Raw genomic sequence first — 27,537 nt, forward strand, 5'->3', positions numbered from 1 at the left:
TGGATCTTAATGGACTGCTCTTTCAATGAGTCAACCCAGACAGGACACTAATGGTCTCCTTCTGTGCTGTAAAAGTTCAAGTTTTATGGTTCAACCTCTTTCTATAGAGAATTGTGCAGTTTGAAACATCCCCTCCATCGTTGTAAAGCACTTTGAGTCATTCTCCGATGTGAAAAGTGCTACGTAAGTGCAAAAATTGTGTTGGTTGTTCTATTTCTGTGCTCAACCTCCATATCACTTAATGTGCTTACTTCCCAATTAATTATCTCTCCCTCCCTCCCTCCCCTCCCTCCCTCCCGCCATCCTTTTTGAGGACGTGAATCGATTCTGCAGTGGAGGAAAGAGAGTCGACGGCCATAGACAAGTGGCGAAGTGGACGATGAACTTCCAAGCGGGGTCACGCGCTGCAATGGCCGTTTGCGGGGGGGGGGCTTCGCCGCGCGCTGATTGGCTGCCGCGTTCGCCTGCAAGCCGCACAGTCACTTCGCAACTTTGCAGCGAAGCTCTTCGACGCGTCTCAACGAGGCGATGAGGCGCTCTACCAAACGCGGGGATTGCTCTTCGTGACTGCGTCGATGACTGTGGGGGGGGGGGTGGGGGGTGGGGGGGGTTGTGGGGGGTGCAGAGTGTCTGACTTGGTGGAGTGGGCGTGGCTGTGAGGTGGGTGGGGTGGGAGTGGGGGGGAGTGTCAGTGTCCCTTTAAATGTTTGCAACTGTTGCCACTCTGAGTGGGGGGGGAAGCGGAAGTCAGGCAGAGTGGCAGGCGCCGGCAGCCAATGGGAGGAGAGGCTGGGGTTGCAGCCCGCCAATCAGGTGGCGGGTGGGCGGGACCTGCGAGGCAGGACTCCAGGAAGAAGGTGAGAGATGGGGCATCAGGGCACCAGGTGGTGGGGAGAGCCTGGCACCGGGGGGGGAGACACCAGGGGGGGAGACACCAGGGGGGGAGACACCAGGGGGGGGGAACAGGCACCAGGGGGGGGGAGACACCAGGGGGGGGGGAGCCTGCACCGGGGGGGGGAGACACCAGGGGGGGGGAGACACCCAGGGGGGGGAGACACCAGGGGGGGAGACACAGGCACCAGGGGGGGGAGACACCAGGGGGGGAGACACAGGCACCGGGGGGGGAGACACAGGCACCAGGGGGGGAGACACAGGCACCAGGGGGGGGGAGACACCAGGGGGGGAGACACAGGCACCAGGGGGGGGGGGGGGAGACACAGGCACCGGGGGGGGAGACACCAGGGGGGGAGACACAGGCACCGGGGGGGGGGGGGGGAGACACAGGCAATAGAGGGTGGGGAGAGATAGGCACCCAGGGGGGGGTGGGCAGGCTGGGGGGAGGAGGTCACCAGGGTGGGCACCAGGCAGGGAGAAGATTCTGGTGGGTCACTGCAAATGGCACTGGGATACCCAGAGCTGGGTACTCTTGTGGTGGGGGTGAGGGGGTGGGGGGTGAGGGGGAGGGGGGGTGGTGGGTAGAAGGTATGGACAGTGGGGCAATTGGCAAAAAAAAAACCACCCAGGGGTATGTGGGCAGGGTATCAGGGCACCGGGAATGGGGGTGGGAGGGCATCACATAGTGGCAGAGAGAGAAGGGCTGGGCAGAGGATGCCCTCCCACCCCCCGCGCCCCCCCTCCCGCCAGCCCCCAAATGCAGAGCACCGAGTGGTGGGGAGAGGCACACCAGGACTTGTCGGTGTTCTTTTGGTTTCGCCCGCAAAATACACAGTCACTCCACCTGACGCTGTACCCCGTGAAGCGAAGCGCTTTGAGGCGTCTCAACGACGTGATAAGGCGCTGAATCGAATGCGAGGATTATAATCTATTATTATTCCGTGTGTTATTGTGTTAATGGAATGGAACGAAAGCCCATGCAGGCTGTCGGGTCTAACACTGCAACCTACATTATTCAGTTCTCATCAATGGCATTCTAATCAGCACTGTCCCCTTCTCCCCAACTACAATATAATAATAATAATAATCCTTGCATTTTGAAATAGACGTCTCAAAGCGCTTCACAGAATACACATTAAAGTGAATTGACTGTGTATTTTGTGGGCGAAACACAGCAGCCGATTGCGCACCGCAGCGTCCCCACAAACAGCTTGAGTGGATTGAGTGACCAAATTATTATTTATTTTTTGGAAGGGATTATAACCCCAGAAAAACTTGCATTGTAACCTTCAGGCCTGTTAATGAACCACTGAGCCTAGTCAAACGACCTGTTGAGATGGGAGCAAATTCCACAGAAGCGGGAGGGGAATTTAATATCTTGTATGAACCTTACCAATTTATCCCTCTTTTGTGATCACATTGAATTCTTATTATTATTTAGTAAGCTATTAAGTGTTTATGGTTGGATTGAGCCCCTGAATTTGATTTAGTTTCCTTTAAAAGTAGTAAGTTAAATCGGCCTTATCACAATGTGAACTCTGTCCGGATACAAGTGTGCACAGGGCAAAATTACTGCGCAAGTGTAGTATTAGCAGCGAGTTACAAAACAAATCTGCTTGAAAAACATTTGCTTGCGGTACCTCCCGCATTATTATTATTGCATCAATATTTAATTTAAGCGTAAATGCAAGTTGTTGTTGTAATTATTATTAAACTATTTAGCTATTTTGATGGGCAACTTCAGTAGCTAAATTCTTTAACTGGTGGTTATGTATTTCTTCCTCTCCTGCAGTGCCTCTGTCTGAGTCTAAATGGCGAGTGTGGAAGAGACCCAGGAAATCCCATTCGATTCTCAGTGGGGAGCTGGGGATGGGACCCAGCAGGTCACAGAGAACGAGCACACAGACACACTAACCTCAGACAAAACCTCGAGCCGAGGGAAAGCTTCGCTCCTCGACAGCGGCGAGGACACAGAGATATCCAAGGAGGACACGGATGAAGATGACCCTAACGATCTCCCCCCTCTTGAAGACGTTGGTTCTGCCATTACGTTTCAGGATTGTAAGGATGAGAAATTTGAAAGCGAAGAGAGTTCAGACACCAAGGTACAAAGGGTGGAGGAGAGTGAAGGTGCGGATAGTGGACCAGTGACTGCAGATGATGGAGAGAAGCCAGAGGGGGAATGGCTGGAGGTTCTAGGTATCTGCAACTCTTTATTGGTCTTGTGTAACCTCTCTTCCCTTACATCACCTTCCCTTAATTAAAAATCATCCGCCATCTTGATCCTGCGCTAAGGAGCAAATCTAAGAACCTGTCAAATTTAGTCCCTCTTTTTGGGGTCAGTCACTTACACCCGATAAGGTCCCACACATAGGTTTAGAATAATTGACTAATTAATCTTATTGTCCAACACTCGGGAGAAAGTTTGAACAGCATTTATTTTTCAATAGTGTTCATGGGATTTTTCATGTTTAACTGAATAGACAAATGGGACCTTGGGCTGTGAGCTCAAGTCTCGATGTGGGGCTTGAAGTTCCAACCTTAGGCGAGAGTGCTACCAACTAAGCCAAGCTGCCACGGCAACAACTTGCATTTATATAGCGCTCCTCACGCAGGGTAGAGTCCCAGAGCATCCCAGGCACAGGATGTAGCCTTAATGCCTGTGTCATGGCTTCTGCAGGGAACGGGCTGCTGAAGAAGAAGGTTCTAGTAGCAGGTAGAGGGGAGCTCTACCAGCCACAGAAAGGTCAGAACGTTACCATTCGACTGAAGACAAGTCTGGAAGATGGGACAGTACTGCAGGAAGAGCCTGGTCTCTCCTTCACCTTGGGAGATGGGGATGTAATTCAGGTATGTAATGCCTCACTGGGAGCTCTAACCCCCGAACCCAACTCCCCCTAAGGAAATAGTCCGTGGGGAAAGTAAGGCATGTGGAAGACGAGGATTAGCTGTCTTGCACAGGGGCTCAGCATAACAGGTTGAGGGTCAATTTGGTGTTGTGGCTACTGGAGAGAAAAAAAACTTTCCCATAAAATAAGAGAATTGCGGAGAGAAGAATTAAACCATTTGGGAATTGGTGGGGGTTGGGGGATGTTGAAGATCATGGTGACTGAAGTCTACAGGATTTGGATGCATAGCAGCAAATTGTTTGAGGCTCAAGTTAGATAGATTTCCATTAGGAAATAATATCTCGGGATATTAGTTTGGAACACAATATGTACACACAACCACTAGTATGGTGGAAGGCGAACTGGTTAGGCCTTGCATGGGTCCTGTTCTCAGAGCATCTCTCTCTTTCTCTCTGGTCAGGCCTTGGATCTGTGTGTGCAGCTGATGGAGTTGGACGAGACGGCACAAATTATCTCGGACTCAAAGTATGCCTACGGGACCCGGGGAAGGTAGGTGAGGCAGAAATAAAACTCCTTGATACAGGTTGCTGAGCGCAGAAACCATCTTCCTCGCATCGTCCTTCGGATGAGACGATAAAGCGAGGTCCCGTCTGCCTGTTCAGGTGGGCGTTAAAGTTCCCATGGTGGTATTTGAAAAGAAAGAAGGGAATTTCTTTCTTCCTGGCCAGCAAACCCCAAATAAAATTGGTCACTCACTCCACAGCTGTTTGTGGGACATTGCTGTGCGCAACTGGCTGCCGCATTTTGCCCACAAAATACACAGTCACTCCACTTTAGGGTATATTCTGTGAAGCGCTTTGAGACATCTCGACGGCATGATAAGGTGCTATATCAGATGCAAGGATTATTGTTAATAGGTGAGAACACATTTGTTTGGGTGAGAGATAACAGTTGATGTGATGGTGACCGATTCAAAGAATCGAATGCGAAACTCATCTAATTCACTGGAGTAATGAACTTCACTCCAGGTTCAGGAATTGATTGGGACTTGAACTCGGACGAGCCCATCACGTTCTGTGTAGAGCACAGACAGTTAACTTCTTCCCCTCTCTCCCCCAGCACACAGCCCGCTATCCCCCCGAGCGCCAGGCTGCACATGGAGGTTCAGCTTGTGGATGTTGAGGAGGCCCCAGATCCTGAGCTGCTGTCGGGCAGGGAGCGTCTGGACCTGGCCAACAGTAAGCGGGAGCGTGGGAATGCCTATTACCAGCGGGCGGACTTTGTCTCCGCCACAAACTCTTACAGCATCGCCCTGAATATCGTGGGCTGCAACTCAAAGGGTAAGGATTGCAACCACTGCTCCACCTCCGCTCCTGAACAAAACCAGACAGAGTGAACATAAGTCCCTTCATCTCACGCCCTCCCTTGCCTCCTTCAAGGCCCGTCTCAAGACCCTCCCTTTCGACTGCACCTTCGTTCACCCTCCTAACCCCCCCCCACCCTCCACCTCTCCTGATCCCAACTCCCAGCTCGGGTCCAAATCGTTGACCATCCAGCGCCTTGGGACGTCCTCCCGACGTGAAAGGCGCCGTGTAAATAATTGTTGTTGCTAACCCTGAGCCCCGGCTACTGTGACTCAGTTTGATGCCTGCTCTCACTCTCCCAGTTGATATCACCGTAGAAGAGGAGTCTGAGCTGCTGGACGTGAAGGTGAAGTGTTTGAATAACTTAGCGGCCACTCAGCTGAAGCTGGAGCACTATGAGTCGGTGCTGAAATCCTGCAGCGCCGTGCTCCAGCACCAGCCGGACAACATCAAAGCCCTGTTCAGGAAAGGGAAGGTAGGAGTGGGCTGGAACAAGGGGAGGGTGTGTGTTTCCGAACGGTTCCTCGCTTAATGCCGTGGCCTCTGTTTGCAGGTATTGGCCCTGCAGCGAGAGTACACAGAGGCGATCGCTGTCCTGAGAAAGGCCTTGAAATTGGAGCCTTCCAACAAGGTGAGTTGTCAATGCGGGTGGAGGCGGGGGAGAGAGGTCTGGGTGTGGTTTTTGCTTCACAAAGAAAGGGTAGTGACTGTACAGCTTGCGTTGGATACTCTTAAACATGCTGATGGTTTCCGCATTTGTCAACACGCCCGGCTGATCAAGAAAAATTGCAGATAAAAGTTGTAGCCATTAACACACAAATGGGCGTGAGATAAATGGTTAAGTTAAGGATATCTAATAGTATTGGTCTGGGCTACTTTACTTTCTCAATCCCATTTAAAATCTCTACAAGTCTCTCCCAACAAAATCTTTAAGGCACAAGGAGCCCTATCTTGTCTAATGGTTATTAAAAGCTCATTCCCGATAACAATGGGGACATCCCAATTGCTGTCCTCTGCGTTGAATCTAGGGCATGTCCCTTACTTTCCTCTGTGTGTGTGTATGTGTGTTTGTGCACATTACACCTGATTTGACGGGAGTGATTGACTTGCTGTGGGTTCTGCGTACCTCTTGATCAGTCCCTGGTTTGTTTCTTCGCTGTAGATGCTCCACACAGAGCTCTCGAAGCTGGTGAAGAAACACTCAGAGCAGAAAAACATAGAGCAGGCGATGTACAAGAAAATGCTGGGTGACATAGCCACCTCCTCTCCCTCATGCCCACCCTCCAAATCGCCCTGGGTAAGTACGTAAATCAGGAGTTTAAACCCGTCACTCTACACCGGTTAAAGAATCTCTAGGGGTGGGTTGCAGGGGTGGGGAGGGGGGAGGCAAACCCTGGAAGGGGAATGGTAAGTGGCTGAAAATGATTTAATTTGGTTTGATAGTCACAACAAATTACATTTATTTAGCGCCTATCAAGTCGGGAGGACGTTCCAAGGCGTTGGGACAGTCAAAGATTAGCACTCAAGCTGGTGGTTCATATCAGGAGGGTATAATTGGAGTTGAGGTACTGATCAGCAATAATTTATGGAATGTCTGAAACGTTGTACACTGTCCAGGGCCTTGGGACGTCCTCCCGACATGAAAGGCGCTATACAAATTTAATCTTGTTGTTTATAGATGGCGGAACAGGCTTGAGGGACTGAATGACCTTCTCCTGTTCCTATATATGTATTATAAAATAATCCTTGCATTTGATATAGCACCTCATCATGTCTTCAAGACATCTCAAAGCGCTTCACAGAATATACTGTAAAGTGAATTGACTTTATATCCTCTCGTATGTGTGTGTGTGTATATGTGAGAGAATATAAAGAGAGGAACTTTCAAGTCGGATATTGCCCAAACGTTCTTCATCCCTCTGTGGAAATATTGCAGTACTTCAGTAGGAGATGCTCTTCTGTGGCTGAGACACGAGAGCAGAGGGAGCTTAACTGGTTCTGAAAGGTCAGGGATTTCTGTTCTGACATTGGGATCCCTTGTTGTGTAGAGCATACCTTGGAAGTGGCTGTTTGGAGCGTCGATGGTGGCTGTTGGAGGTGTCGCTGTCTCCATCATTGTTGCTGCTAGAAACTGAGCCGTCGTCAAACAGAAAACAACATCACCATCTCCCTGCATACAGGGAGGGCGAGAAAAGGCAAACTCTGAAAGGGGTAGGCTCTGTCGCGATTGGATTTTAATCAACTTGTTTCTCTCTCCTATTCCTCCCCTCTTCCCCCCCCCCCTCCCCTGCCCCCTCCCGGTAATCTCTGAGCGCTGCTTGTGGCGATTCAGAGTTTTTGTAAATAAAACTTATCCGAGTGTCAGGAGTCACTACCCACTCGGTCCTGTCCTGTACAAGAAGAGAGCGAATGATTCAGAGAGTGCATTCGATAATTGACGACAGACTGAGTTGAGATTGTAACCTGAGATGACTTGATTTAAACAAAGCTCTGTTTTATGATGGAGAGGAAGGAATGAAGGAAGAATAGGAAAGTAGTGAAATTGATGTACAATGTTTATAGCTGTAATAAAATGTTTATATTGAACTTACTGTGTCACGTACCTGGGCTCGGACGTACAAACACAGTCATTGTACTCGACAGCAAATTACCCGTGAAGCAGTTTAAGACGATTGGTTCAACGTGTTCCGGTGCTATGATAAATGTTATTTCTGCATCGGAGGTGACCCTGGAAGTGAATGATCTACTGCAATCCAACGCTCTCCCAGCCTTGCGCTGGGGCGTCAGCCTGGATTGTGAGCTCCACAACACAGAGCTTTGCAACACTCAAACCTTCTAACACCAGGGGAGAAAGGCTACCAATTGAGCCAAGAGACTGACAATCACCTCTGGCACCTGACAATCGCCTCCGAAGCATCCTTCGTTTAAGGAACAATACAAAAGTCCCACATATTCTCCCAATATCTTCAGGTCCTCCCAGGTGTTCCCAGACTGCGTCAACCCCCACAGCAAGGGCAGAGACAAACCCAAACAAGTAATATATTTATTTAAAAATAATTTGTTCATGGGGAAGGAATCAGATACACTTGTGGGAAATACATGTGCAACCAGACGCAAACCCAAGAGCCAATGTTACGTTAACCGGCTTGCAACTTACCTGCATCCCAGTCATACAGGAGACGTGTGTACACACACGTACATACACACAGCATACCCCCACGCACACATACGCACAAATACAAACGCACAGCATATTATCAGGGACGTCTAATGGAATCTCATTCTCGGTTCACGCAGTGACCACGTACAGGGATAAAGCGGGAAAGGACTGTACAAAACAAAAAGGAAAATAAAATATTAAAAATTGTCTGGAAGCCGACGTCTCCCGGAACAACGAGGAAGGGAGGCAAGATCCAGAGTCTCGAGCGATGCCTTGGGAACGAACGAACATTTGTCCTCGGTGTGACAACTTGGCTGAGGCAGTCAGTCACACATTCCCCCCCCCCAGCCAACCAAAATCACCAGTTTGTCTCAGCGTACAGTCTCACACTCAGGAGTTGTCTGTGTAAGGCATGTCAGATAGCGGGTCAGAGAACCGTCGTTGCAGTTTGGCCGGTGTTGGTTTGACGTCTTCGGTAACGAGACCCACAGCCTCGGTCAAGTTGACCTCCTGGGCGGCGATGTACATGGACCGGATATTGTCCGACCTCCTGGACGGCTGCTCCCGTCGCCGCAGGATGACCCCGGCCGGTTCCTGCCTGCCGGGCGGCCACCTATAGCTGTCCACCATCCTGAGGATGCCGTGAGGCAGCTTGATGTTGCGTGTGGGAATCACGGGGTTGCGACGAGGCAGCCGCAAGCTGGAGACCAGGGAGGCTGGGCGCCGCAGTAACGCAGGAGTGCGAGCGCGCGGACCTTCTGCCTTGGCCGGAGCGGTGACGGGGTCTGGGGTGGGTGTGGACTGGCATCCTGCTATCGACTGGGACCTGTGTTTTCCAGTGAACCGAAACACAGCAGCATTTGCTCCTGCGCGGAGAACGGGAACAAAGGTTTCATGATAATAAGAGTAACAACAATCCTCGCATTTGAGGCAGCGCCTTAATCATGTTGCTGAGACACCTCAAAAGCGCCTCACAGTCAAGTGGAGTGACTGTGTATTTTGTGGGCAAAACGCAGCAGCAGATTGCGCAGGGCAGAGTCCCACAAACGGTCGTGGACTGAGTGACCAAATCATAATCGCCTAAGTCGTACATCTGCCCGAGCCCCGTTAAATTTCCTATTATTTTAACATACCTCATACTTTGCATAAGTCGTAACAAATGTACGGTTGACTGAGACAGACTACTGGTCCACCAATTTTCCTTACCCTCTTCCCCCCCCCCCCCCCTCCACACATGCCCACTCACTCCCCGTGATTTATTTTGAATAGAAAAAAAAGATGTGGAAAGATATGTACAAAAGCACATGGGGTGGAACCTACTTTTTACTGACCTCCGCTCCCCGCTTGCGCCAAGCGTTCGTCTATCAGGCTCTCCATGCTGAGCGAGGCCTCGGAGTCCATGTTCTCCTCGTCAGATCCCCTCTGCTCCAACTCTGGGAGCCTCAGCGTCAGCTCGTCTCTGTGAGAAAAGACAACAACAAATTACATTTGTATAGCGCTTTTCACCTCGGGAGGACGTCACAAGGCTCTGGGGGCTAGGTGGGGGGAGGAGGGGTTGGGGGCTGGGGAGAGGTACCCCCAGCTCCCCAAACCATAACCTTCAGATCACCGACTTAAAATTTTGAGGTGGCATAGAAATGTTTTCAATAAAAAAACTCTTAAATTGAGTATTTATTTGGAAATCCAGGGATTCTGCAAAGAAGGCTTCTAAATTAAGACTGAATCCCATTGTTGAACAGGCATAGCCCCACATATGCACCCCTTTCCCCACCCCCATCATACTCTATGTCAGGAGGGTCCAACTGGAGGCCCATGGGCCACATTCGGCCCTCAGCAGTCAAAAGGTTGGGCCACCCTGCCCTACCTGATCCTCAGCCCCAGACAGACCTTTCCTCTTTTATTGATTGGATCCGCTCGATCAGTATTTCCTGTTCTCGTTCTGTGTCTGTGTCGGAGGACTCCTCAGTCAAGCTTTCCAATGTGGTGGCTATCGTCTCTTCAACCACCTTCGGAGTCCGAGGTACTTTGTTCTGATGAGAAGCAATGATTCCTGTTAGTCAGGCTCCAGCGAGGGTGGAGGTGGGAGTGGGGGTGGGGGTGGGAGGGGCAGCTCTGGCTATAAACAAATTCCTTGTTTCCTTTTAAGTGAATTTGAACATGTGGAATATTGGTCAGGATACACACAGCAAAACTCCTTCTCTTCAAAATTGTGCCATTGGAGCTTTAAAGTCCACCTGAACCTCCAGACAAGACCTGGTTTAATTTCTCACCCAAGAGACTTGACAATGCAACACTTCCTCAGGGCTGCTCTGGAACATCAGCCTGTTCTACGAGCTCAGGACCTGGAGTGTGGATCAAACCCACCCATGATGTGATCCGGGCATGAGTCAGACGCATTGAACATTGCCCAAACTAATCCCAAGGTTTATAATTCTTACCTTTCTCCCTATTAACATCTTAGCCGTGAACAATGTTAGGTTTCCGGGTGTCGCAACTCATGCGATGTGACATGCAACACACATGCATTGTGAAGGGGTGAATGTTTGTCATAGGGGTGGGTGGGGGGGGGGGGCACCCATGCAATGATAAAAAACAAAACAGCATGAGGGAGAGAAACGTGCAGGGTAGTTACCAGACTAGTCGCTCTACCTACCAGGAGCCCATCGTAAGTGGAGGAAAACCTCAGCTCATGAGGCCAAAGCTACAGAGAAAAAGTGAATGAAGGCTTGAGTTCCAGTCATCAATGTCTCCAATGCTTGATAAATGGAGTGAACATTGGATTGGCGGCTTCTCAACTCACTCGCATCCCACACGAACAAAGAGACAATGCTGCCCAATCTATAGTCACCTCCATCCCCCCTCTGTCCATTGACCTTTTGGGGCTTCCACAGGCTCATTGGACTATTTCCCATCTCCCCCACCCCACACACCACCCTAAAGACCAGTTGTGTAGCTATTCTTCCTTCTGTACCACTCCAATTTACTTCCCAAAGAATTCTTGACCACCCGAATTAGGACCGATCCCTAACTCAACTGATTTTCCCTTCATTCCGTGCTTACAGTTGGTCGCAGACTCCGTGCAACTCAGCTCTCGATCACTTAAATTGCTGAATGAGACCCAACAAACCCAGAACAACCTTTTCACATACATCATGGCAAGAGGACAACAACGGGTGGCTTCAGGGGTGTGAAGGCCAACTTTAGGACAAGCACCAGTCACTATTTCTTTGCACAGAGAGTACATAATGACTGGGATAGGGTTTAATTAATAAAGGTGACTGATGCCAAGATGCTGGGATTCATTTAAGAATAGACTTAGTGCAGTAAATGAGAAACTCAGCTTCTGGATAATTCTGGGAGGACGAAACCAAATAAGCTGCACATCCCTTTCCGCAGAGTTGCTGGAGTTTCCGAAAGAAAGCGCTCACGGTTGTGGCGGGTTAGATAAGGTGTCTGACTTACCCGGAGCAGCGAGAGCCTGCGCACAGCGATGTGTTCTGCCGTTTCCAAGTGAGCGATTTCGTCCATTTTCATTCTGTATTTCCTCAGCTGCTCGGAGATCAGCAGCTCCACACACCTGAGACCAGGCCGGAGAGAAAGAGTCCCATCAACCAACCTCCCGTGGTGACAACACCCCTCCATTTTTCTTCACTAACTCACCCCCTCCCCCCATTTGCCTCTTCGGGTGTTCTACAGGGAACAGGACACGGCAGAGTGAACAGCAACTTGACGAGACGAAATCCAGGATGTCACATCGCAAAAGGCCCATCACACCCCCTCCCCCCCATCATCGCCCCACCCCACTGACTCATCAATAGCTACCTATCATGTCCATTCCCACAGGTATGGAGGAAAGGAGGGTTTTCCCAGAAGAAGGAACCAGGAAGGAATAGAATTTGGTACTCCCAACACCCACCAGGTGGCACTGTTCTACTGGAAACCAAACATGGCTGCAATCACTTGGAATCAAACAGAGGGTATGTGTACACACACACTGTACACAGAGGTGTGTACACACACACTGCTGTTCTACGATACACAAACAGGCAGATGCGTTGGGGCACGAACTGATTGAGCGAGCGAGTCCGCGCACGCGCTGCCTCTAGAAAGTTTTAACTTCAGAATCTCTGGAGGCAATGGGAGACTTACATGGTCGTCTTCGAGACGTCTCTCATACTCATCAGCGGGTCCGAAGTGTCTGGCGAGAGGAGGATGCACGGAGCGAAGACGATGGCCAAAGCATTGGTAGACATGCGATTGGTGTCCTCCACCACAGCCACCCTGAAACATAAAGAGGGAATGCCTCACCATGTACACATAGCCAATGCGTCACGGTCCCACCGAAAGAACGCAGCCCCCAATGCAACACACAAACCCTTCTCAATCCCCATCCACGTAACAAAACCCCTCTCCTGCTCCACATCGTACACAGTTTCGCCATGATACGTCAGTCCTGTGTCCAACCCAAAATGAGTCAGTCTGTTCTGTGCTTCCAGCCTTTCTCTGCACCACATACAACAACAACTTGCATTTACACAGCGCCCATCACACGGAACGCTTAACAGTGACGGAGCCTGACTCCGGGGGGTGTGTGGGGTGGGGGAGGTGTCCGTAAGCAGGTCTTCAGTCCTGATCTAAAAGAGGGGAAGGAGGGAGGGGGCAAGGCGGAGGGATCGAGGGAGGGATGTCGAAAGCTTACGTACTTGACTAGGTGGAAGATGAGTCTTTCGAGAGTGCTGTGATTGGCTGGTGGGAGCTGCTCCAACATGTTATAAGTGGCCACCAGCTGCTCCTGCCTCTCCGGGTGCTCTACAGGGAATGAGAACACAACAGAGTCAACGGCAACTCGCGAGAGAGAGAGACGAGATCCATTTACTTATTCATTTATTTTGGTCACTCGGGTGTCTGACACATGCGGAAACCCATCACCGTGGTTAAAAATCCAAGCTGAGATTTCCATGTCTCCCATCTAAACTACACGTGGAGGTTCCAGATCGTTGGAATGGAATCCACTCTCTCTCTCGCTGGAGCGATGTATCCTGCTTACCTGATTCTGGAAAGTATTAGGCATAGGAAGCCCAGAGCGTGCGCTGGGGAAACTGCTGGAGTCTAAACAGCTAAAACATCACAAGAGAGTGGGAAGAGGCATCTGTCCAGGGATTGGGAGTAAGAACCTAGTTGATTTTGTAACCAGAGGCCCTGAACATAGCCTCAACACATCAGAAGTTTATGGGTTCATGGACCCATTCCCTGGCCTATTATCCTTCAGATTAATTAGCGATTCACCTTATAGTAATCATATTAATCCTTGCATTTGGTATAGTACCTCATCACCTCTTTGAGAAGTCCCAAAACTAAAATGTAGTGACTCTGTGGTTTGTGGGTGAAACGCGGCAGCCGATTGCGCACAAATTTATTTGTGGAAGCTTGCTGGGCGTTGTGGAATGATAAACTACTGTAAACCACATGTTCTTACACTCTTCTAAGCTCTGACACACAGGGTTACTCACCAATAGCACGCAGGAAGTCACTGTAGAGGGCGTAAGTCATCAGGGGTTCTGGTAACTCCCGCAGCCACTGCTTCAGCAACCCGGTGATGGCGTGAATGTGGTAATTCTCCAGAATGACTGAGGTGGGGTCTGTGAGATAAGGCAGATAAGCAAAAAAAAAGAACCTCAACACAAACTCAACAATGACCATACTCCGCGAGTTCACAACACCACACTGTCAGAACATGACATCTGTTTCCGATCCACATTTATCTCCCTAACATTTTCTCCTTAGGACAATAACTCCGCCCAATGTTGATAGGAACATAGGATCAGGAGTAGGCCATTCAGCCCCTCGAGCCTGTTCCACCATTCTATAAGATCATGGCTGATCTGTACCTCAACTCCAATTACCAGCCTTTGCCCCATATCTCTTGATACCCTAACCTAACAAACTTCAATCATGAAAATTTGAATGGATCCAACGTCTGCAGCCATTTGAGGGAAAGAGTACCAGATTTCCATGACCATTTGTTTGAAAAAAATGATACCCTGACATCCCACACTGTTCACTGCAGCACACTAGATTTGGCACTCTTCACTGTAACACTCTCTGATACACACCGCACTCCTCTCTATAACACTCTGTGATGACCAATGTCACCTCTGAGCTGTTGTACAGTCTGTCCCCACGTTACTCCATGTCCCCACCTACCAGCTTCCAGTTTCTGCCGAAGCTCCTTCATCTTATTGGCTGCTCCAGATTTTCGGTAGATGCCCTCGGTGTAGAGTCCATGCATCTCCACGTACTCTAGCAGGATCTCCATCAACAACGGCACCAACTGCTGCTCGTTCGTCAGGTCACACACACTCACCCCAAAATGCTGAGATGTGGCGTTGGGATTGTTCTGAGAAGGAGAGACTCTGTGAGAGGGACTCTCCTAGACCCAGACGCCTGCCGGGGGCGAGCTACCCGTAGCATAGTGGTTAGAGCACTCGCCTCGCAAGCAAGAGGACCTGGGTTCAATTCCCGGGCAGGTCAGAGCGAAACCTTAGGCAGGTTTCCTTACTCCACACACTGTTTACCCAGCAGTAACTAGGAACCTCAGGGGTAGTAATCCCGCCAAGAAAACGATATAAAAAATTATTGGTTTGGTCACTCAATCCACAACTGTTTGTGGGGACGCTGCTGTGCGCAATTGGCTGCCGCATTTCGCCCACAAAATGTACAGTCAATTCCCTTGACTGCACAAGCGCTCTGAGACGTTTCAACGACGTGATAAGGCGCTATATCGAATGCAAGGATTATTATTATTATTATTATTACGGAGTCTGGTGACAGGCTGTGTGAGGAGCAGCTCGGTGCCACGACTCGCCTGGTTTCCCCCGTCCGTTGATCACAGGTGCAACAGAGCAAAGCCAATGCACCAGCTGTCAAGCCATCTGTACCAGGTCTATCAAAAGGCAATTAGTTCAGGTCCACTAGCGAACCTGCTACTGTTCCAGCAAAGCTCTTTATTTACTGTTCCGGAGTGGTCAAAGTTCCTCTCATTCCTTGTAGCTCCAGGGAAACATCCCCCCCTCCCCCCAGCAACGTTGCACGAAGCAGTACCCATGTTTTGGCTCTTGAAAACAGCACAAACGGGCGCGCAGGTATTCTGCTCCTCCGGAGAATAAAGGCACAAAGGCCAACATTTCCCGATCCTGATATTACTACTACTAATCCTTGCATTTGACACAGCGCCTTATCACGTCGTCGAGACGTCTCAAAGGGGAAACAGAACCCATTGCCGTGGTAACACTTACCTTCCTGGTACAGGTGGACGAGCAGGGGTACTGGATCTTCGGGAGACACTTTTTGTGGCAGGTCATATTACAGGCTGCGAGAGGGAAGCAGAAGGGATGTGTTCGTTCAGGCGTCCTGTGGGTTCAAAGACCCTCGCGCTCGCCAACCACTGCCCAAGCCCCACCGGCCGGCACCTCACTCAAACAACTGAGGGTTAGAATCTCAGGGTATTCATTCATGGCAGTAGCACAGCCAAGGGACCACCTGAATAGGTAGACTGATGGATTCTTCCCCCCTCTGCCCCTCCCTTTAGACCCCACCATAAAACCTCTCTCTTCAACCAAACCTGTGGTCACCTCCCACTTCTCGGCATCCAATCCCGTCTTTGTAAAGCACTCGGAACTACTATCCTATGCGATGGGCGCTGTATAAATGCAAGCTGTTTTGTATCACCCGACATCCACACAGAGGCACTTTCTATCAATGGGTGGTGATGGGTCAGGAGAAAGGGGAGATAAGCAAGAGGGTGATTACTCCCCTCCCAAGCCCAAGGATATCAAGACTGATTGAGGCACCTCTACTGCTGACTCCCCAGTGGCCTACACTGCACCTCTTGGTCAGTGTGGCTTAAGATTCCTATTGGGCTGGATTGTCGATAGTAGGCAGGTTGGGGAATGGTTTTCTCGTGTCCTGTGCTTACCGCAACACAGCAAGGCTCGCTCCATGGTCCAGATGTATGAGGAACAAAGCTCGCAAGATTGTAGGATGTTCACTTGGTAACTGCGGAACCTGTGGCCATAATACTCCTCCTTCTAAAGGAGAGAGAAAGAGTAACGGAGAGAGAAAGAGAGTTAGGAACTTTCAATCAATGGTAGATGTATCGACAGCTGCATCCGGTCAATCCATGCTCTCAATGCTAAGATATACTGTTTTAGCTGATTTAGACTCCAGCAGTTACCCCCCAACGAACACTCTGGGCTCCCCCAAGCCTTGACTCTTGCCAACCTATGCCCAATACTTTCTGGAATTAGGTAAGCAGGATGGGTCCCTCCAGGGAGAGAGAGAGAGAGAGTGGATTCCATTCCAACAAAACTATCTCTGGAATTTTCATGTGTAGGTGGGATACATGGAAGGGTTTGGAGACTCTTTAGCACGGTGATAGGTTTCTGCGTGTGTCAGACACCCGACTGACCAAAAAAAACACAGGAGCAACCTCGCAACAGACGCTGAGTACTGCCACCACTGGCACCCACAAATGGCATTGCCAACTTAGTATTGCCACTCCAGTATCGGCACATCCTAGATTAGAAGAATAGTTTCCCCCAGCTTAAGGGTTATGTAACTTATTAGACACTGGAGGAGTATCTGGGGCTGATGTCTGATTCACAACTGCCCTGGTCTACGTCACATCCCAACACTTACTATTTGGTTCCGTTTTCTTCTCTTTTTCTGAGCTTTTGTTGTCTGGAAGGAAAGAAACCAACAGATTAATCACTCGAGCGTGTGAAAAGAATCTCAGGCATGCCGGTCACAGCTAATCGTACAGCAATGTCTAACAAACAGCCACAAAATGAATGACTCATTATCTGGGGGAATTGTAGTCTGAGCTTAGCCTCATGTGTCAGCCTGGTGCAGTTAGTAACAGTCTCTTGCCTGTGAGTCAGAAGGTTGTGGATTCAAACCCCACGTTGGGAAGTTTCAACTCCTACAGTCTTGGTTGACACACCTGTGCAGCGCTGGGGGTGGTAGTGGGGAGGGGGGGGGGAGTGTGCTGCATTATCAGTGAGACATTAAAGGGCGGTCCTCTGCCTGTTCTGGTAGAACGTTTTGCCCACAAAACATACAATTCCGTTCACTTTACAGTGTATTCTGTGAAAAATGCGTTGAGACAACGCCAAGACGTGAAAAGGGGCCGTGTCAAATGCAAGGATTATTATAGGATTATTACCTTCAAGGCCTCTGCTTCCTCCTTCTTGGCGTAGCTTCGAGCAAACTCGTCCAGCAGGCTCTGGAAGAGGTTGAGCACCAGTTGGATCTCGGCTTTCTGCCGCTCCTCTGCCAGGCTGGTCAGCAACAGCTGATAATTCTGCATCAGGCCCTTGTAACCCATGTGTGTTTGGCTGTTCTGCAACCCAAGGAACCACAGAGGAGAGGGTGAGACCAGGAGACCTGAACCTTACTTGGCTTTGTTTTGGAAGTGATTTTTTTTTTTAATGGGGGGGAATCCAGAGGCCATACTCACATGCACGGAGTACATGCTCTTGAGGGTCATTCGGAACTTGTCGGTGGTGGTGATGAAAAGCGTCTCGATTCGGGACTCGTGGGAGCTGCGAGAGTTCAGATCATTCACCTGGCAACAGGGAAGATACGGACATGAGGGAGGGAGAGAGAGGGAAGTGGGGAGAGAGGGAGGGAGAGCGAGAGACGCATAGAACGAGACGGACACAGACACACACACACGCAACACACACACGGGTCATGCCCCAAACTATGTACTGTATCCCCGGATATCATTTCCCAACAGAAACCCATCTTGGTTTGTTCTTGAAAGGGCCCGAACCTGACCTTGTTCATGAGGAACTCGTCCAGATGTTTGAGTTCGTTGGAGTTGGTGATCTCCTGGTGCACGGAGGCGTCCCACTGCTCCGACACGGTGGTGGCGTTGCTGATTTTGATGCTCCGGCTCCGCTTCACTTTGGTACTCTGCTCCTTGCCGCCGTGGTCCGGCGGTGTGTGCCGGGGCAGCGTGGAACAAGCCCCCCACTCCCCTCCTGACAACAAAATGAACCACGTGAGAGATTCACAGCCCGTCACTCTGGAGCTCTCTCCCTCAATCCCTCCCTCCCCTCTTTCAAATCCTGAATAAAGACCTTCCTTTTTCGATCATGCTTATGGTCACCTCTCCCACCCAACCCCCCACCCTCTCCCCCTTCTCTCCCAAGACTTACTCTCCCCGATTTTCTTCACCACCTCCTGAACCACGTAGGGCATCGTCGGGGACTCACTCTCGTCCTGGGTCGGTGGCAGCTCTTTCGAAGACTTTTTCTCCGCCTGGCGCTTCCCCAGGAACCTCATCAATGGTTTACGGAAGGTCGACCTGCCAGAAGTCACAAGAGAGTCCCTGAGAAGCAGTTGGGTTGATTAAACAGCTTCAGATATAATAACAATCCCTGCATTTGAATTTGACAGCGTCTTATCACGTCGTTCAGACGTCTCAAAAGCGCTTCACTAGAGGAGTGAGGAGAGGGTGAAGGAGAGAGATGGAGGAGGTTTGGTGAGGTAGTGGAGGGGGGAGATTGGCAGGAATTACAATGTCGCTTTGGGGTGTTCAGACAAAGTGTAAAGCCCCCACCACAAAGAAGAAGCCACCCACAGGCTGAGGGGCGACCAATGTTAGCGCGAAAAAAGGAGCCTGGAAATCCTTGGACCTACTTGGGAGGGTCCACCTGTCCGACATCCACGTGTTCTTGGGAACTTTTCTTCTGCACCAGATGTTTGGTGGTGGTCTTGTCAGCTTCCTGATGCCCGTCGGCCGGGGCCTGGAAAAGCGAGAGACCATCAGAGGCCACGGCATAGCACAGAACCAACCAGGCCCGAAAATCATGTTTTTTTCCCCAAAAAAAGTTTAGGATCAATAATTGGGAACGGCAAGGGGGCAATGGTCATTGGAACCCTGGGATGACAGGAGACAGGAGACACCCTCCACCCACCGTGTCTGTGGGATGGGAAGACAGCAGGTCTCGACCCACAATACATCCTGACCCAGTAGACACCCTTCCCATGAAGCACTGTCCTGTCCAGCCCAATTTTTTCCCCCCAAAACTAAATATACACAAATTTTCAGACACGGAGGGTAGCAAGTTAGATTTAAAGGGAAAGGTTAACAACAATGACAACAACTTGCATTTATATCTAGCTCCCTTCATGTGGGGTAGCGGCTCGGGCAAAAACGTACATTCATATAAAAAGAGAGCACAGCAGCGTCCATGCTGAAAGACAAGTTAACAAAAGAGGAAAATAGCTCAAACAAAATACAGCGTCCGTCAGCCGGACGCTGAAGGAAGCTTCCCTTCAGAAGAAGTCACCACAAATCTTTGACGGTAAACACCCGTGATATCCCCTTCTTTGACACTAAGCACCACTTGGCTCTGCCAGAGTGTAATTCATGAGGAACGACTGAGAAAGGCTCCAGTGACGATATGGAGCCTTTTTTTTTTAAAAATGTAAGTAAACCTTTGCCAAACCCCGATTAATACTTGACTGGCTGGAGTGGGTCCGCACGCAGCAGGCCACGAGAAAAATGCCCGTGAGACATCCGACAGGCACGTGATTGAATTATTATTCAAAGGTTTAACTTATGAATTCAAATCCAGGGGCCTCGTCTTTAAATTAGGAAAGGAAAGAATTCTCTAAGGCAAAGCAGCCCACAAGTTAACCCTCTCATACATCGAGCTCTCCCATGGCAACAACAGATTGCAATCATATAGCTGCCTTTCATGTTGGGAGAATGTCCCAAGGCGCTGGACAATCAAGGGTCTGCACCCGAGTTGGGGTTTGGATCCAAGAGGTGTTGGGTTGGGAAGATGACCAAAGGTGGGGTCAAAGAGGAAGGTCTTGAGATGGACCTTGAAGGAGGCGAGGGAATGGGCAAGGCGAAGGGATTCAGAGATTGATCTGTTGAGTGGACGGGCAGGGCGGGGGCGTGAAGCAGGCCAGTGCCTGCCGTGCGGAGGGAAAAGGTGGGTTGTTGGTAACACACACACGCGTGCGCGCACACACTTGGCAACGCAGGATCCCACGAACCCCGGAGATCGAAACTTCGAAGTGACTTTCACTGCGAAAACAGTAAGGTCTGGCTCGAGAGGATGGGAAGTTGTCTCTAAATTCTTTCCGGCACCCAGCTGTGGGGCAACGCCCTGCCTGACCCAAATAGCACGGACCACATGTTAAAAATAGCCCTTTGGGTCGGGCTGAGGTTGGTTTTTTTTCCACCGTTTCGGAGCAGATTAATGGGCACCAGCTGGCTCTGCTCGATCCATCCTGGCTCAATTACAGGGGGCAGGACAGCACGGTGAGTGTGGGTAAGGGGCTGTGGGCTGGTGTGTGTGGTGGTGGTGGTGGGGGGAGGGGGGAGAGAGAGAGAGAGGTGGCATATCTCTGCCCCTCATTCCCCCAGTGAACCATGTCACCCCCCCCGCCTCCCTTCTCCATCACTTATTTGGCTCATCCATTGAGTCTCAGGTTGTTAGTAGCCACACCTCCCACAGCCAACTTGTACCCACACACCAGCCTGGGCAGCTCATGCTATTATTCCATGTTCTCAGCGGGCACAGCCTCGCCCACCCTCCTAACAAGGTGTAGAGTAGGGCACCTTTGATGGAAGAGTGTTTTCCATTAAAATAGCTTCATTTTTTTTTCCATTCCCGAAATTCTCCCACTACATTGCCTCAAAGCCCTCCCCCCATCCCCCCCCTCTCTGTCTCTCTCTCCATCAGACAATTCCATACTCAATCACCGCTACCTCTCACTGCTACCCCTTCACCACAAGCCACGAGACAGCCAGAATGTCTCAGTCGTCTTCTCACTACTCACACAGTAAACACATCAATGGCTTGAATAAGGAATGCAGATTGCAGTCAATCACGGCATCTCCTAGGAACGCTGCTGTTAAGTGGCCATTTTGGAGGCTTAACCCTAACCCCACTCGGGATCCTTAATTGAGGAATTCCTTTGAAATTAATAATAATTATAATAATAATCACTGTATTTGATATGGCACTTTATCACGTCTTCGAGACCTCTCAAAGCGCTTCAGGGAATATATTGTCAAATTAATTGACTGTATATTTTGTGGGCGAAACGCAGCAGCCAATTGCGTCTCCACAAACAGTCGTGGATTTTTTTTTTGAAGGGATTATTATCCCCAATTTGAGCTATGCCTCCCCACCCGCCTGCCGACCTGCCCCGTTATACGATGAGAAAACGCGACTACCTCTCTCTGGGGGCTCCCAGGGTTCTGCTTTGTACCCTCGTCCTGAGGAGATGAGATTTCCTTGTTCCTGTTGGGAATTGAAACATAATTGAACAGAGGCCGTGAGAACATATCTCCCCCTTCCCCAACGTTCACTTATCAGCAACTCAAAAAGATTCCCTCAACAGCTCCCCCCCCCAATCTCTAGTACACGGCTGCTATGACTCCTATTCCATTCGGAGCAACAATAAAAAATGACCCTTGTAGAGGGCCCTTCACTTCAGAAAGACATCCCAGAGCGCTGGGAATAAAGCTCATTTAAGAAGAACTGCCCCACCAACCCCCTCCCGCCCTCCCATTTGCCCCCTGTGGTCCCAGCCACAGCCCAGAGCTTCACCAAACTCACTTCAAGTCTTTCATCTGCACTTGGCTTTCCTTCCTCACGACAATCGCTTCTTTCTTGGGCATCGTTGGGGTGACCGTCTCTGCTTGCCTCCTGTCTTTCCACTTCTCTGCCTTGTTCCTCAGCTCCCCCTTGTCATTGTAGCGATGGATGGCTCCCTGATGGGCTCCGGGACTGTCTGGTCTCTGCTCAACCTCCTCTTGGTCTGAAGACTGGGAGAACGATCTGGTCAGAGTTACTTGCCCAGGGCAAGGGCTGGTTTTCAGGGGGAGACTTGTTGGCCGAAGCGATTGACTAGGGGGCTGATGGTTCCGTTTCTGATTGGCCACTTCCTCGTCCATTCTCCTCAGTTCATTCACGAAACCCTTGGGTATTTTCCTGCTGGAGGCCATTTCCTTTTCCTGGAGGAACTCGTTCGTACTTACCACCCCTGCCCCCGCCTCCGGCTTCCCGGGCTCCACAGCACCCACTTTGTTGGCGTTCTGCGCCATCTTCTCCACAATGTCGATGGTTTTAACCTCTTGCTCTCTGGTTCCAGAGGGGAGTGGGGGCGGCGGGAAGTGGGAGGTTGTCTCCTCGGGGTTAGGGGAGACCAGGCGACGCTGGAACTTCTCGTGTTCCAGCCCACGTATGCGCCGGTTTTCCCGCTTCTCCCGGCTGGCGCTGGTCCGCTCTGTGCCCTGTGCCCCCGACGTATTTTCCTGGGATTTCGAAAGCTGCTCCTGAGATTCTCCGTTCTCCATCAGGCCTGGAGTCAGCTCGCTTCCCAGCCACGGAGGCTCCGGCTCCGAGGATTCTGCAGCGAGGGACCGGAACACGGCCTCGGATTCCCCCTCGACCGTACTCCGCTCCGGTTTATGGGAACCAGCTGCCGTCTTCCTCGTTTGGGCTTCCCGTTCCTCATCCTCCTGCCTGGCTTTCTCTCGAGCTCTCTGCTCCTCCTCGCTCTTCAAACGTAAGCTGTCGATCAAAGCGCAGAATGACACCCTATTTAAGAATCGGCCCGACAAGAAACACGTCTGAATGGAGGAAACCCCTTTACCCCATTTGATCTGACCTTTCCAGAACTCCCATCCCACTGTCCTCCCATCACCAGGTCAACCTTTTTCTTAAATCAATTCTTAAATGTCCTCTGCGTAAAAAAATACTTCTCAAAATGCCCTTCTCATCCGTGGTGTACCTGAAAGTATTGCTCTGTATACTGTGTATTGTCTAAATGACAACAACTTGCATTTTATAGCGTCCTTCACACAAGGTAACGTCCCAAAGCGCTTGATTATTACTGTATTATTGTAAACTCTGGATTGGTTGGGAAAGTACTGGCAGCAGCGCACCTCTGTAAGGTGTCCTGTGACAGGCAATTGGTTTGGACCCAATTTGAAGTAAAGCAAAACACTGATTGCCATCTGTCCACTCCCACATTCTGGCAATGATGAAAGATGAATCAACCGGTCATCACAATTAATTAAAGGGTCAAATGCACAAACGTTAAGTTACCTCTTGATTTGGCGGATAACCCGGAACACCCCAAGGTATTATTACCATAATATAATAAAAAGAATCTGTCTACGTGGGGGAACAAACCTCCTCCGTACGAGATAACCTCGACTCGCTGACTGGAACAGCTGGATCGATCGTTTCTGCTGACGGTGTTTCTGTCGACGGCAACATCTTCGCCAGGAGACCTGGATGACGGCCGCTGCTGTGTTCCTTTGCAAGAACCTCCTTACCTGGTAGGATCGCCAGGACGCCTACAGCGGGACACAAGCAGAGGAGGGTAAAGGGACTGATGAGAAGGATCCACCTTATAGGCAAAGTCACAGCAGCACAAGTCAGTGACCTCGAGGGGAAAATAACTACCGGAGGTTTAGGGGAGGCAGGAGGAGCAAGAGAGAAGATAGAACATTTATAGGGCAGAACCCCACCCTACACACACCTGTATGGTGATGGCCGCTTGTCTCATTTTCACGAACCGTCTCTTCTCGAGGACGGCTCGAAACCAGCCTTGCAAGAGGATGATTTTCCGCATGACTTCCTTGTGCAGAGTGTCCTGGAGCTTCTGACGCTCAGTTTCCTTCATAAACACCTGGCGAAGGGAGAGGCAGGAGCGGAACAGATCAGCACAACTAGTAACAGCCTTTCGCTCGCTGGTTCAGCACTGAACAAAAGCCCAGCGGAGATTAAGCAGAAGGTTTGGCTTATGCTGAACTGCTCTCTACCCTTCTAAGGGTGGAAAATACCACAAATTCAAGGTCAGGGACCACCTAAAGTAACAGTGTAAAAACTGTAGGACCGGTGTACTTGTTTTAGGCACTAGTCGGGGCACCAATATTATACACTGAGAGCCACCGAGCGTGGGGGAAACCTGTTCTACTGAAGCAATATAACCCCTTGAAGACTGCCCGAACACTAATTAGGTCTGTTCATTGCTCCGTGTGCCACGATGAAAATATTCAGTTATCCCAGTAAAGTGCTCCGAGACTCCGTCCCACGTGAAGAGCGCCACATAAATGCAAGCTGTTGCTGCTGTTGTTGTTGTAAAGACTTATCTCTGGACGAATTATGTCTAATAATCCTTGCATTTGATACTGCGCCTCATCATGTCTTCGAGACGTCTCAAAGCGCTTCACAGGATACACTGTGAAGTGTAGCGGCTGTGTGTTTTGTGGGCGAATGAGAGTGTGTTAAGTGGTTCCTCGTCGCTGGGGTGAAACTTACTTTTGTTTTCCCGATCTGGCAGTTTTCCCGATTCAATCCCATCTTATGGAACAGGGTGCTGATGGCTTCCTGTGCTGGCTTGGGGTTTTTGGGCAGCAAGACCTGAAACTGATTCACAAACTCCTGGAACGGGAAAGAAAAGGATGCGAAACTGAATGAGCTTCGAAACGTTCCAAGAGGAAAGCACGATCGATCCTCACCATCTCAACTCAACAACAACTTGCATTTGCATAGCGCCCTTCACATTGTGACAAGAGTCTCAGATTATAATAATCTTTGCATTCGATCTAACGCTCTTATCACATCTTTGAGGCATCTCAAAGCGCTTCACCGAATGTACTGTGGGACGTCCTCCCGACGTGAAAGGCGCTATACAAACGTAATTTCGCAATGTGCTGCGTATTTTGTGGGCAAAACAATTACACGTACAAACAAACAAGCGTCCACAAGAGTGCACAGGGTTGGGGTACTGCAAAAGATATCCAGTCATTCTCTGGGGATACTTTTGGTCAGTGAATTAAAGAGAAACTGCTGCCTTTCCTCTTCTCTCCGCTCGAACCGCTTACCTGGAAGGTGTACTTGGCGCTGTAGCCCGACCTGCGGATGCGAACGGTCTCCAGCATTCCCGTGTACTTCAGCTGCTGAAGAACCAGTTCATCATCCAGGCACAGCTCCGACTGCGGAGAACGGGAACATTACAATAATGACAATAATAATCAACCTTGTATTTGACGCAGCGCCTTATCATGTCACCGAGACGTCTCAAAGCGCTTCACAGGATACGCCGCAAAGTGAATTGACTCTTGAATGCATTTTGTGGACAAAACACGGCAGCCAACTGCGCACAGCAGTGTCCCCACAAACAGTCGTGGATTAAGTCATCAAATCATTATTATTGTTATTTTTAGAAGGATTATTGCCCCCGGAAAAGCAATCCGCCAATCGACTAACAACTGGGTTCTTACTTACTGCTTAGTGAACAGAGGTGTGTGTGTGTGTTTGTGGAGTAAGGAAACTTGCCCAAAGTTTCGCTCTGCCCGGGAATCGAACCCAGGTCCTCTTGTTTGCGAGGCGAGCGCTCTAAATACTCAGAGACAAGAGAGGCAACCGAGAAGCGGAATCGTTTCCCCAACTTTTTTTCCCCCCTTTTACCTTTTTGGCATTTGAACGGATACATCGGATAAAGAAGGGTTCGGCTTTTCCCAGCGTCTCCATCAATTTATTCAGAGAGGCCTGAGAGAGAGAGAGAGAGAGAGAGAGAGAGGGGGGGGGAGAGGTAGAGGAACAGACAAACAAATTAAATTCCTCGCACAAGATCCAGAAATTCCGTAACTAAACTATCCCAGGGCAGGAGTCTGTCTATCTCACTAGCCATTAGGGTAACGTCAACAGGGTGGAAAGAGTAAATATTGTAATATCTGTGTGACTGAGGGACGGACCTCTCTACTATTTAAGACAATCCGATTACTATTGGGAGGAATATAACAACAATAATAATTGTCTTTGCATTTCATACAGCGCCTTGTCACGTCGTTGAGGCATCTCAAAGCGCTTCATAGATTACACTGTAAAGTGGATCGACTCTGTATTTTGTGGGCCAACACGGCAGCCAATTGCGCACAGCAGTGTCTCGCAAACACTCGTGCATCGAGCGATCAAATTGTTTTTTTATGGCTACGAGGCGTCTGGTTAATTTCCTGTCTGCTAGATTTTTGACACTTTATAATTTATAAACGATAAGCATACATGAAATCCCCTCTCGCACCTCCCACCCCCCACCCCACTTCTCCCCCTCCTGTGCCCATTGTTGGCTGGAGACCGTTTGTTTTCAATGAGTTTTAACAACACAATAAAAAGTGTTGAGCAAATGTTTTTTTTTAAAATGTTGAGGAACTCAGACACAGTCCCACATTGTCGGGCACAGACCGGGCTGAGATACAGGGGAGAAAATGGGGGAGGCAACGACAGCAGCTCGCATTTTATACAGCGTCTTTCACGCCGAACCCGCGCAAAAGGCACAAGTTGTTGTTGTTGTTGTTGTCAGCGGTGGAGCCGGAGGGAGGGAGGAGGTGCCCGTAAAGAGGAAGGTCTTCAGTTGTGATCGAGAGGAGGGGGCAAGGCGGAAGAGTTGAGGGGGAGAGTTCCGAAGCTTCGGGGCAACAGTGGCTGAAAGCACGGCTGCAGAGGGCAGAGGTGGGGATGGCCAGGGTGTGGAGAGGTTGTGCCGAGGGCTCTGTACTTGCCTGGAACTGTGCGCTGATGCTCGGTGGCTTCTTCTTCTTGTGCAGGTGAAGCAGGGATTTGGTTGTGCGATCGTACAGCGTCATCCGGACTATGTGCTTCAGGGAACTCGAGTCCATCAGGTTCTGGAGAGGACGGGACAGGGTGGAGAGAGGGAGCGAGGGAAAGGATTAACGAGAGCCCAGGTCACGTTTACTGTAACAATAATGATAATAATAATCCTTGCAATTGATACGGCGCCTTATCACGTCGTTGAGACGTCTCAAAGCGCTTCACAGAATACAATGTAAAGTGGAGTGACTGTTTATTTTGTGGGTGAAACGCTGCAGCCAATTGCGCACAGCAGCGTTCCACAAGCAGTCGTGGGTTGAGTGACCAAATTCGTCTTAGTTTTATTTGAAGGGATTATTACCGCCAGAAAGTGGTCCGCCAATCGACTTAACAATCTTGTTCCTATTTACCGGTTTAAAGAGGTGTGTGGAACCAGGAAACTTGCCCAAGGTTTCTCCCTGCCGGGAATCAAACCCGGGTTCTCTCATTTGCGAGGCGAGTGCCCGAGCCACTGAGCTATAAGGACTCTGTTCCTTTTTATTTCACACACGACAATGTTGAGTGTCTACTGGACATTGAGGAACGAGCTAAAGGCCGCGATGAAGAGATCA

General features: G+C 50.0%; 2 protein-coding genes across 6 annotated transcripts in view; one reads left to right on the forward strand and one right to left on the reverse strand.

Annotated features, from left to right (window-relative positions):
• Nucleotides 1-806: 806 nt before the first annotated feature.
• Nucleotides 807-7,395, forward strand: fkbp8 (FKBP prolyl isomerase 8). Of its 2 annotated transcripts, none has more exons than XM_042342880.1 (9): nucleotides 807-857; nucleotides 2,687-3,093; nucleotides 3,575-3,744; nucleotides 4,204-4,292; nucleotides 4,863-5,083; nucleotides 5,410-5,582; nucleotides 5,661-5,738; nucleotides 6,270-6,404; nucleotides 7,156-7,395. In XM_042342880.1, the coding sequence occupies exons 2-9, from the start codon at nucleotides 2,706-2,708 to the stop codon at nucleotides 7,240-7,242; spliced, it is 1,341 nt and encodes a 446-aa protein (XP_042198814.1). In that variant the 5' UTR covers nucleotides 807-857; nucleotides 2,687-2,705; the 3' UTR covers nucleotides 7,243-7,395. The 2 variants fall into 2 exon arrangements, with proteins under 2 accessions (XP_042198814.1, XP_007897075.2); XM_007898884.2 differs by lacking the exon at nucleotides 807-857 and adding an exon at nucleotides 2,191-2,274.
• A 741-nt stretch (nucleotides 7,396-8,136) lies between these two features.
• LOC103182038 (unconventional myosin-IXb) overlaps nucleotides 8,137-27,537 on the reverse strand; it is a 39,834-nt gene continuing 20,433 nt past the window's right edge. For 3 of the 4 annotated variants that reach the window (XM_042342641.1, XM_007898887.2, XM_007898885.2), the window contains 25 exons: nucleotides 26,878-27,000; nucleotides 25,787-25,867; nucleotides 25,201-25,311; nucleotides 24,635-24,757; nucleotides 23,853-24,002; nucleotides 23,501-23,667; nucleotides 21,920-22,876; nucleotides 21,535-21,601; nucleotides 18,975-19,081; nucleotides 18,491-18,639; nucleotides 18,108-18,313; nucleotides 17,785-17,892; nucleotides 17,491-17,667; nucleotides 16,965-17,006; nucleotides 16,243-16,354; nucleotides 15,563-15,636; nucleotides 14,472-14,664; nucleotides 13,778-13,906; nucleotides 12,971-13,076; nucleotides 12,417-12,548; nucleotides 11,730-11,844; nucleotides 10,921-10,968; nucleotides 10,155-10,297; nucleotides 9,599-9,726; nucleotides 8,137-9,133 (listed from right to left, as the gene is read on the reverse strand). In XM_042342641.1, coding sequence (XP_042198575.1) covers nucleotides 8,658-9,133; nucleotides 9,599-9,726; nucleotides 10,155-10,297; nucleotides 10,921-10,968; nucleotides 11,730-11,844; nucleotides 12,417-12,548; nucleotides 12,971-13,076; nucleotides 13,778-13,906; nucleotides 14,472-14,664; nucleotides 15,563-15,636; nucleotides 16,243-16,354; nucleotides 16,965-17,006; nucleotides 17,491-17,667; nucleotides 17,785-17,892; nucleotides 18,108-18,313; nucleotides 18,491-18,639; nucleotides 18,975-19,081; nucleotides 21,535-21,601; nucleotides 21,920-22,876; nucleotides 23,501-23,667; nucleotides 23,853-24,002; nucleotides 24,635-24,757; nucleotides 25,201-25,311; nucleotides 25,787-25,867; nucleotides 26,878-27,000 — 4,224 coding nt within the window. In that variant the 3' untranslated portion in view covers nucleotides 8,137-8,657. The remainder of the gene's footprint in view (nucleotides 9,134-9,598; nucleotides 9,727-10,154; nucleotides 10,298-10,920; nucleotides 10,969-11,729; nucleotides 11,845-12,416; nucleotides 12,549-12,970; nucleotides 13,077-13,777; nucleotides 13,907-14,471; nucleotides 14,665-15,562; nucleotides 15,637-16,242; nucleotides 16,355-16,964; nucleotides 17,007-17,490; nucleotides 17,668-17,784; nucleotides 17,893-18,107; nucleotides 18,314-18,490; nucleotides 18,640-18,974; nucleotides 19,082-21,534; nucleotides 21,602-21,919; nucleotides 22,877-23,500; nucleotides 23,668-23,852; nucleotides 24,003-24,634; nucleotides 24,758-25,200; nucleotides 25,312-25,786; nucleotides 25,868-26,877; nucleotides 27,001-27,537) is intronic. The other variant, XM_042342642.1, reaches the window with a different exon arrangement.

The sequence above is a fragment of the Callorhinchus milii genome, unplaced genomic scaffold, assembly GCF_018977255.1.
Source record: "Callorhinchus milii isolate IMCB2004 unplaced genomic scaffold, IMCB_Cmil_1.0 Scaffold21, whole genome shotgun sequence".
Taxonomy (NCBI): domain Eukaryota; kingdom Metazoa; phylum Chordata; class Chondrichthyes; order Chimaeriformes; family Callorhinchidae; genus Callorhinchus; species Callorhinchus milii.

Coding starts and splice junctions, on each gene's coding strand:
- fkbp8 (XM_042342880.1), top strand. CDS start 2,706: ATGGCGAGTGTGGAAGAGACCCAGGAAATCCCATTCGATTCTCAGTGG. Junction 3,745..4,203: donor GAGATGGGGATGTAATTCAG/GTATGTAATGCC, acceptor CTCTCTGGTCAG/GCCTTGGATCTGTGTGTGCA. Junction 4,293..4,862: donor GCCTACGGGACCCGGGGAAG/GTAGGTGAGGCA, acceptor TCTCTCCCCCAG/CACACAGCCCGCTATCCCCC.